The following is a 9,290-nucleotide window of genomic DNA, read 5'->3' as shown; positions in this document are numbered from 1 at the left end:
TGTGCCCCCCCACTTTTGGCATGCGACGGCAAAAAGATTACCGGTCGGCCTGGTAGGCCCATTTCTTTGCCCTCCCCAGGCTCCAGGGACTTTTTTGGAGCCTGGGGAGGGCAAAAACAGCCTCCCCCAACTGTCCCCCGGAAGCCTTCCAGAGGCCGGAAATGGCCCATTTCCCAACTTCCGGTGGGCCCGGAAGGCACGAAAATCAGCTGGCCGGCACGCACCCACACGCTGGAGCTGAGCTATGGCAATGCTCGCGTGCCCACAGATATGGCTCCACGTGCCACAGGTTCGCCATCACGGTCCTAGGAATTTAGCAGCTGGAACTGGCCTACCTGGCTGGCAGGTTGAGTAGGAAGCTTCTTTTGAGTGACTACAGGTAGTTCTCAACTTACGACTGCAATTGAGCTCCCAATTTCTGTTGTGAAGCGAGCTTTGCCCCGTTTTATGACTTTTCTTGCCACCGTCGTTAAGTGATACCACAGCAGTTAAGTGAGTAACCTTGTTGTTAAGTGAATCTGGATTCCTCACTGGCTTTGCTTTGTCGGAACGTCGCAAAAAGGGACTGCGTGACCCCCCCTCAGGATGCCGCACCCGGTCGTAAAAATGAGTCGGTTGCCAAAATTGTCTGAATTTTGATCACGTGACCATGGGGGGGGGATGCTGCAATGGTCGCAAGTGTGGAAAAAATGTCATTGAACACTTTTTTAAAGGGATATTTAACTTTGGTCACTAAACGGACTGTTGTACAGTAGTGGCCAAAATTGTGGAAACCTTTTGGGGAAAGTGTATTTTTGAGGTTTGATGGCTAATAACACCACTTTTTTTTTTTTTTTGGAGTTTCAAGATAATCCTATTCCACTGCTGGAATGGCCTGGGAATAGCCCAGACCTTCACCCAATGGAAAATCTATGGAGCTGACTCAAGAAACTGGTTAGTCAGAAGCGACCCAGCAATAAAACCCAGTTAATAGAAGCCATCATTCCATCTTGGTTTCACATTACAACAGCTGCGGAACTCAAAGACTTGGTTCACTCCATGGGAAGATGTTGTAAGGCCGTAATTCCTGCTAAAGGTTACCCAACTAAGCATTAACTGACATGGTGATAAATTTTTGTATATCTCGTTTTTTCTATGGTGATCATTTTGGTATATCTCATTTTTTCCTACATATTTCACTTTTCTTCTTTCTACTGTTAACTGCTATTCTAACAGCAAATCCTTCCTAAAAGTTATTGCATTACATTCTGGATTCAATTATCTTTCCATTGATAATATAATGTTATGGTACTACTCCCCCCCCCCAAAAAAGTGGTGTTATTAGCTAGTTTTAGAAAATACCCTTTTCCCAAAAGGTTTCCACAATTTTAGCCACTACGGTAAATCAAGGGCTATATACATCTTTGGTGGGTCTGAATTTCCCAGTTGTGAAAGCAGTGCAATAAGCCAGCCTTCTGAAGTTTATAGGGGGCTGCATCTGTTGGGAGATTGGGCAAACATTTGTGATAAATAGAGGATCTCTCGACTGGGTTGGGCTAGACAACCTCTTAAGGTCCCTTTTCCACCCTAGAATTCAGATTCTCCTGCCAACGAATCCTTCGGGGACCATCGCTAAGAGAGGTTTATCTCTCAGCCTTTTACCGGACTGGTATATCCTAAGTATGTAGAATACTAGGGCTGGAAGGGATCTCAAGAGGTCATCTAGTCCAACCCCCTGCTCAAAAGGCAGACCTACCGACCATCCCCGGCAAGCACTTTTTCATTCCCAACCTGGGTGAGACAAAGTTTAGCCTCTTCTCTTCACTCACGTGTTCACATATAAAACACACACCTTCTGTCATCTTTTAAACTTGTGGATTTTTAAACAATTGCTGGCTGGGGAATTCTGGGAGTTGAAGTCCACAAAGCAGCCACGTTTGAGAAATGCTGCTTTCTAACTGTGATTGACGGCCATCCTTGGCCTATGATTGGTGGGGTTTCCACTCTGACCTCCAGACTAACCGCCTCTTCCACCATGCCTCCCCCTCCATATATAGGCCAGAGGTCTTCAAACTTGGCAGCTTTAAGACTTGTGGACTTCAACTCCCAGAATGCTCCAGCTGGAGCATTCTGGGAGTTGAAGTCCACAAGTCTTAAAGCTGCCAAGTTTGAAGACCTCTGATATAGGCTGTGACAAAAAACCCAAGATTCCCCTAACCAGCATAGCTTGGATCCGGGGGTCTCCCCAAGCCCCCCCACAACCCCTCCTTCCCAGCCCCAATGAAATGACACTACAAAAAAGTCTTTTTTTCACAGCACATAATGCATTTGTTCCCTAACAAGAGCAAAAACAACGGTAGAAAAATATTCTCAGAAATAGGAGCATTGTAATATACAATACAGTCGATTCTCAGAAAACTGAGAAATATTCGCGTGAGGTTTTTTTAGTCCCTGCTTTTAAGAAAGCAAGAAAAAAAAAGGCACTGTCCCATCAGAGGCAGTTAAAGAGATGCGGGATGGTATTATTTTGAGTCCAATTCTAGCCATCGGTCCCGTCTGGAATTTAAAAGCACCAGAGCGACGTGTCTTGGTGTCCAAAAACCGGTTTTCCATCTGCCGTCCAGCTCAAATCTTGGGGAGATAAGGAAATGGGGTAGAGACAGGCACCCCCCACATCACCACCGAAGCGCCCCATTTTCCCAGCCATGGGAGGGATATAGGAAGCATTTCAAAAACAGATTTTCCGGCAGGCTTCAAGGGATCTTCAGCGGCACAAGATTCGGTCGTCTGAACTAACGCAGGCAGGCTGTTTGAAAGACAAAACCAAAAAAACAAACTGTTAAAAGACAAAAGATCAGCAGTTGTGTTGCCATCTGCCCCTTTTTCCCCCCCCAAGGCAAAAAAAAAAAAAGGTGAATTAATTATACGGTTTCGGTGGTCAAAAGAGGAACAGAAAAGACAGGCGCCACCAGAGTGAGGTCAACAATCCCTTCCGTTCAAGAGTGTTGTGAAACTCGGAAGCTGACATACCCTAAAAAGCAGCTGTTTCATCTAGAGATTTTTTTTTCTTTTCCTGCAACTGGTTTCTTGATCGGGAAAAGCCACAGAAAAATAAATAAATAAAAATAAAATGCCCACTCGGCCAGAATTCAACAGCGGATGCTCTTGACTGGCATAATTAAAAGAATCCTTCATATTTATTTTTTTATTATTATTTATTGGTTCGATTTATATGCCGGGGCGGTTTACAATGCGTGAAGCAATAGCCTTCATACTTTTGTATATACCTGCTTTGTAGGGCTTTCGGGGCCCCCCCAAGCGGTGTTCTTTTTTATACAAAGTCAGCTTATTGCCCCCACAATCCAGGTCCTCATTTTACCAACCTCGGAAGGATGGAAGGCTGAGTCAACCTTGAGCCTGGTGAGATTTGAACTTGCAGTAATTGCAAGCAGCTGAAAGCTAAGTGGTACTTAACAGCACTTTAGTCCACTGCACCACCAAGGCTCATATCATTAAATAATTAAAAAAACCCTAAATAAACAATTTATAATGGGGTAGAGGATGGACAGCTGTATACGTGCAAATCCTCAACCTACAACCACCATTGAGCCCAATGTTTCGGATGCTAAGTGAGACACCGGTTAAGTGAGTTTCGCCTCACTTTTACAAACTTCCTTGCCAAAATTGTTAAATGAATCATTGCTATCGATAAATTAGTAACCCGGTTGTTAAGTGAATCTGGCTTTCCCTGTGGACTTTTGCTTGTTGGAAGGTCGCAAAAGGGGATCCGCAACAGTCATAAGTAAGAGTCAGTTGCCAAGTATCTGAATTTTGATCACATGACTCTGGGGATGCCGCAACATGGGAAAATGCATGTGGGAAAATGTTCTTAAGTCACTTTTTTCAGTGCTGATTGTAACTTTGATTGGTCATTAAATGAACAGTGGCTACCTGTAAATAAGCCTGAGTGTATAATTGGAGGGGAAAGCAAATGAACAGCTGTAAACTTTGTACAAAAGAACCGAGTTCTTAGAAAAAAATATATATTTTATATAAAAGCGTACAAATATCAGGAACTTTTTTTTTTTTAAACCTTCCTCCATCTGAGCGCTCTGCAAAGAGCCCAACAGCCTTGGAGAGATTTGGAAATTCAGAAGGCACCTTAGAGAATTGTAGAGAAATCGTTTCTAATCTCAAGATCCTAAAAGTGATGATTTCCCCCCCTTCTTCTAAGAATCCAGAGAGGATGGCGCCTTCTGTGGCTCACCAGTTTTACTGAAAACCAAAAACTTTCCAAAACTTCTGGGTCTTGTTCGAGAAGCGTTATCACCCCAAACGGGGCACCAGATTCTGCTGGATTTGCAAACGGATCAAAATTCAGGAAAAATGTCCTTTTTTTCTACCTTCTACAAAAGTTTAGCCATGCTTCAGCTGGGCTGGCCAACCGGTTGCTGGCATCATCTCCTGCAGTCAACCTGGGGGGTGGGACAGGAGAGGGGACTTCAGTGCCCACCAAAAGGGCTGGCAAGGATGGCACTTGGCACGGGAGTGGGAATTGCCCCTCGTGCTTCCAAAGCACAATTCCTGTCCCGTGGGTCCCGAATTTATTTGGGGAAGGGCAGGAGATTCCCAGGCCAGCAAGGGGAACACGGAACTGGCAAAAGCCTATACAAGAAACAGCTCCGGAGCCTGGCAGTGCCCATGGAAGAAACTTAGGCCCTGGGGTGGCAGACGGGACACAAACCCCCACGGAGCCCTGGCTACGCGATCTGGGCACGTGGGGCAGATGGGCACGTACCCCACGGACCATTGCTGCGTGATTTGGGCATGTGGGGCAAATGGGCACATACCCCACGGACCATTGCTGCGTGATTTGGGCTCGCGGGGCAGATGGGCACGTACCCCACGGACCATTGCTGCGCGATCTGGGCTCGCGGGGCAGATGGGCACGTACCCCACGGACCATTGCTGCGCGATTTGGGCACGTGGGGCAAATGGGCACGTACCCCACGGACCATTGCTGCGCGATTTGGGCTCGCGGGGCAGATGGGCACGTACCCCACGGACCATTGCTGCGCGATTTGGGCACGTGGGGCAAATGGGCACGTACCCCACGGACCATTGCTGCGCGATCTGGGCTCGCGGGGCAGATGGGCACGTACCCCACGGACCATTGCTGCGCGATCTGGGCTCGCGGGGCAGATGGGCACGTACCCCACGGACCATTGCTGCGCGATCTGGGCTCGCGGGGCAGATGGGCACGTACCCCACGGACCATTGCTGCGTGATTTGGGCGCGTGGGGCAGATGGGCACGTACCCCACGGACCATTGCTGCGTGATTTGGGCGCGTGGGGCAGATGGGCACGTACCCCACGGACCATTGCTGCACGATCTGGGCGCGTGGGGCAGGTGGGCACGTACCCCACGGCGCCCCCGTTGCGCGCGCTCTCCTCCTCTCTCCTGGAGGGGGGATCTTCCCTGGTGGGGAGGGGGGAGAGGCTCACCTCGGCTCCTCCGGCCGGCTCGTCCACGCCCCGCGGAGGGGGCATCCCGGTGCCCAGCGGGTCCTGCAGCTCGAGCTGGAGATCCCAAATGTAATCGATGACGTGCTGGAGGATCTCCACTTTGGAGACGCGGCGGTGGCGAGGTAAGGTGGGCACCAGCGCGGCCAGGCGCGAGTAGCAGCCTTTCATATCCAGAAGCAGCGAAGCGGCGGCGGCTGCAGCCGCTTGATCCGGGCCGAGGGGCAAACCCCGGGCAGGGGGGCTGCCCACGCGGGACAGCGACACGCTCCGCTCCGAGAGGCCCCGCGGCAAAGGGTCGCCCCCGGCGCCCTTGAGAGAGCAGCTAGGGCCGGGGGTGACGGCGGGAGCGATCACCTTCATAGCCGGGAGAGACCAACGGACGCAACTCCGAGGACAAAACACCAACACACACGTGCGCGTGCACCCAACCGCCCGTCTAACGCAGCCGCGAGTGGCGCTCCGGCAGCGGAGAGGCGGCTTTTATACCGTCCCGACTTGCGGGGCGGAGCCTCGCGGCTGCTGGGCAACCAATGACAAAGAGAGGGGCGCGGCTTCCCGCTCTCACGCTTTCATTGATGGGACTGGCGTCCCCGGGAGTTTTTTTTTTTTTATTTGATTTATATGCCGCCCTTCTCCGGAGATTCAGGGCGGCTTACAATGCGTTAAGCAATAGCCTTCATCTTTTTGTATATTTATACAAAGTCAGCTTATTGCCCCCACAAACTGGGTCCTCAATTTACCCACCTTAGAAAGGATGGAAGGCTGAGTCGACCTTGAGCCTGGCGAGATTCGAACTTACAGTAATTGCAGGCAGCTGGTGTTAATCACAATGCTATCAGTCTGCTGAGCCACCAGGCCCTCCCTCCCTCCCTTTCTTTTCTTCTTTCTTTTTTCCTCCCTCCCTCCCTTCTTTTTCTTTCTTTTTCTTTCCTTCCTTTCTCTTTTCCTTTCTTTCTTTCCCTCCCTCCCTTTCTTTCCCTCCTTCCCTCCCTTCTTTATCTTTCCTTCTTTCTTTTTCCTCCCTCCCTTCTTTTTCTTTCTTTCTCTCTCTCTCTTTCTTTCCCTCCCTTTCTTTCTTTCCTTCTTTCTTTTTCCTCCCTCCCTCCCTTCTTTTTTTCTTTCTTTCCTTCTTTCTTTCTTTTTCTTTTCCTTTCTTTCCCTCCCTCCCTCCTTTCTTTCCCTCTTTCCCTCCCTTCTTTCTCTTTCCTTCTTTTTCCTCCCTCCCTCCCTTCTTTTTCTTTCTTTCTTTCTTTCTTTCTTTCTTTCTCTCTCTCTTTCTTTCTTTTTTTTTAAATTTGATTTATATGCCGCCCTTCTCCGGAGACTCAGGGCGGCTTACAATGCGTTAAGCAATAGCCTTCATACTTTTGTATGCATATTTTATACAAAGTCAGCTTATTGCCCCCACAATCTGGGTCCTCAATTTACCCACCTTAGAAAGGATGGAAGGCTGAGTCAACCTTGAGCCTGGTGAGATTCGAACTTACAGTAATTGCAGACAGCTGGTCTTAATCACAATGCTTTTTGGGAGTTTTTGCAACGTGGGTTTCGCCCCCCTCTGCTGGTCGTGTGAAGGGCTGGGGAGGCGGGGGGGGGGGAAGAGGAGGAGGGGATCGGGGCCAGGTGCAGGTGGAGGGCGCCCCGGGACACGTCGTCGGGGTGGGGGTGGAAAGTTGAAAGGAGTTTGATGGACAGCTTTGACACTTCTCCCTCCGCCTCCCCCCCCCCCCGTCGCCGCGACCCGCAGAGACGGAAACAAACGTGTGTCTGAACATTCCTTTTCTCGCCTCCTCCTTCCGCACCTCGAGGCTTCCCTCCTCCCCTCCCCACCCAGGCAAATTTACTGGGGAGGGGGCGCCCATTGAAGAATTCAGCCAGACGATGCTCCGGAGTAATTTTGCTTTTAACACCTTTTTTCTCCACCGGAATCTGCTCCTTTTTGGGGGAGAGAGCGATGTAGGACTACAAAACCCATGCCTTCCACTCCGCCCCTCTGCCAGTGGGGAAGATTACTGGATCTGAGCCTCTGGAGGCATCAGGAGGGCGCTAGGTTAAGGAAGGGCACTACCTGGATGGGGGTTTTCTCTGCCCCCCCCGCTTTCCTGGGGGGTCCCTTCAAACGCCTTCCTCACCCCCCCCCGGAAAAAAAACTGGACGGTGACAAGCCAGCATCTAATCTTGGCTTCATCTAGTTGGGTTTGTTGTGTGAACGGAGCCAGGGAGAATGCGGCCCGGGAGAATTGAGAAGGGCAATTATTCTCGTTTTGGTTTCCTGGCTCCAGCAACGTAATGGTATAGGATAAGTTCTCCTGCTCGACCAGGGGGCTCGACTAGAAGACCTCCAAGGTCCCTTCCAGCTCTATTCTATTCCAATTCTAATTCTAAGCTTCACACACACACGCTTGTCGCCTCAAGTTGTCCGTGGCAGGAATCGTGTTGAGGTGGATGACTGAATTCAGTCACTTAGCTGTCAGAATCTGCCCTCTTTTCCTCCGTGTGTGTATACCTTTGTGTGTCATTGTGTGTTTTGTGTGTTGTTTATTTTGCGTTTTGTGTTATTTACCGCATGTTTGTGTTACGTGACATGGCTTTTTCACCAACTTCCCTGATCTGTTGTGGATTTTAACTTGGGGGTTGGGGATTTTAAATTGGTTTTAATATTATTGAACTCTTATTTATTGTCGGGATTTATTTATTTTTTTATTTTATTTTATTTTATTTTATTTTATTTTATTTTATTTTATTTTATTATATTATATTATATTTTATTATTTGTATACCGCCCTTCTCCAACAGGACTCAGGGCGGTGAACAAAACACAAATAATTGTTGAGAGCAGCCCCGAGTCCTTGCGGGAGAAGGGCAGCAAATAAATCTTGACAAAATAAATAAGTAAATGTGTGTCATTTTATCTGTGTTTTTGTCTGTGTGTCGTTGATTGTTTTTGTGTGTCTCTTCTATATTGTGTGTTTTGTGTGTCATTTACTGTGCATTTGTGAGTTGTGTCATTTTGTGTGTGTGTCTGTGAATTGTCCTAGAAGGGACGAATTGGCGTCCACGTTTACTTTGAATGTGAAAATGTAACCACCCTGGTGAAGAGGCCACACAAGGAGCTCTTAAATTGCACCAAAATCCACGCGAAAAGCTTCCCGCGCCATGAGCAAGGAGGGTCGCTGCGTGGTCTCCCGTCCCGCCATCCGAATGCTGAAATATTTCCCCTCTTGCAAAGATTTCCGTCCGCTTTACATTCGCACGACTACCAGATCCCTGCCCTGCCCTGCCCAGACCCCAACCCATTTATAGCCGTTTCCCACAGCAGGCGCAGCCCCTCGCCCCTCCCCGGGGCCGCTTCCCTGCCTTAACAAGCCGCTCAGACCTTCAGACGCCAAGGCCCGTGACGTCACCCATTCATAAAAATCCCCAGCGCTGTCAGCTTGGCGCCGGGCGGCCGGTGTCCATGGCAACCAGAAGAGCGCGGGGCGGGGCCAGCGGAACAGCGTCTCCGCCCACCCCGCTCTTCCATTCACCTGCCAGGCCGCCCTGGGAGCCCAGAGAGGTAATTTTATCATCCTTCTCTCCCCACCCCCAAGATAAAAAAAAATTGCGCCCCCTCCCACACCTCCAGGGAAGCCCCCGCCCAAAATTTCCATTGGTAAGCCAGACGCTTGTTCAGTGAGTTTGGCTCCATTTTACGACCTTTCTTGACACCGTTGTTAAGTGAATCGCTGCAGTTGTTAAGTGAGTTACACGGTCGTTAAAGCGAATCAGGCCTCCCCATCGACTTG

At 49.5% G+C, this 9,290-nt stretch overlaps 1 protein-coding gene across 1 annotated transcript; it reads right to left on the bottom strand.

The window, feature by feature from the left end:
• Nucleotides 1-2,317: 2,317 nt before the first annotated feature.
• ID1 (inhibitor of DNA binding 1) lies at nucleotides 2,318-5,940 on the bottom strand. The gene is made up of 2 exons (XM_070940272.1): nucleotides 5,485-5,940; nucleotides 2,318-2,785 (listed from the first exon to the last, which is right to left on the bottom strand). The coding sequence occupies exons 1-2, from the start codon at nucleotides 5,863-5,865 to the stop codon at nucleotides 2,744-2,746; spliced, it is 423 nt and encodes a 140-aa protein (XP_070796373.1). The 5' UTR covers nucleotides 5,866-5,940; the 3' UTR covers nucleotides 2,318-2,743.
• Between the last annotated feature and the right edge of the window lie 3,350 nt (nucleotides 5,941-9,290).

Source organism: Pituophis catenifer, unplaced genomic scaffold (genome assembly GCF_029215685.1).
Source record: "Pituophis catenifer annectens isolate HBS135680 unplaced genomic scaffold, rPitCat1.0.hap2 SCAF_3, whole genome shotgun sequence".
NCBI classification, from domain to species: Eukaryota; Metazoa; Chordata; class Lepidosauria; order Squamata; family Colubridae; genus Pituophis; species Pituophis catenifer.
This window is presented reverse-complemented; position numbering and strand designations above follow the sequence as displayed.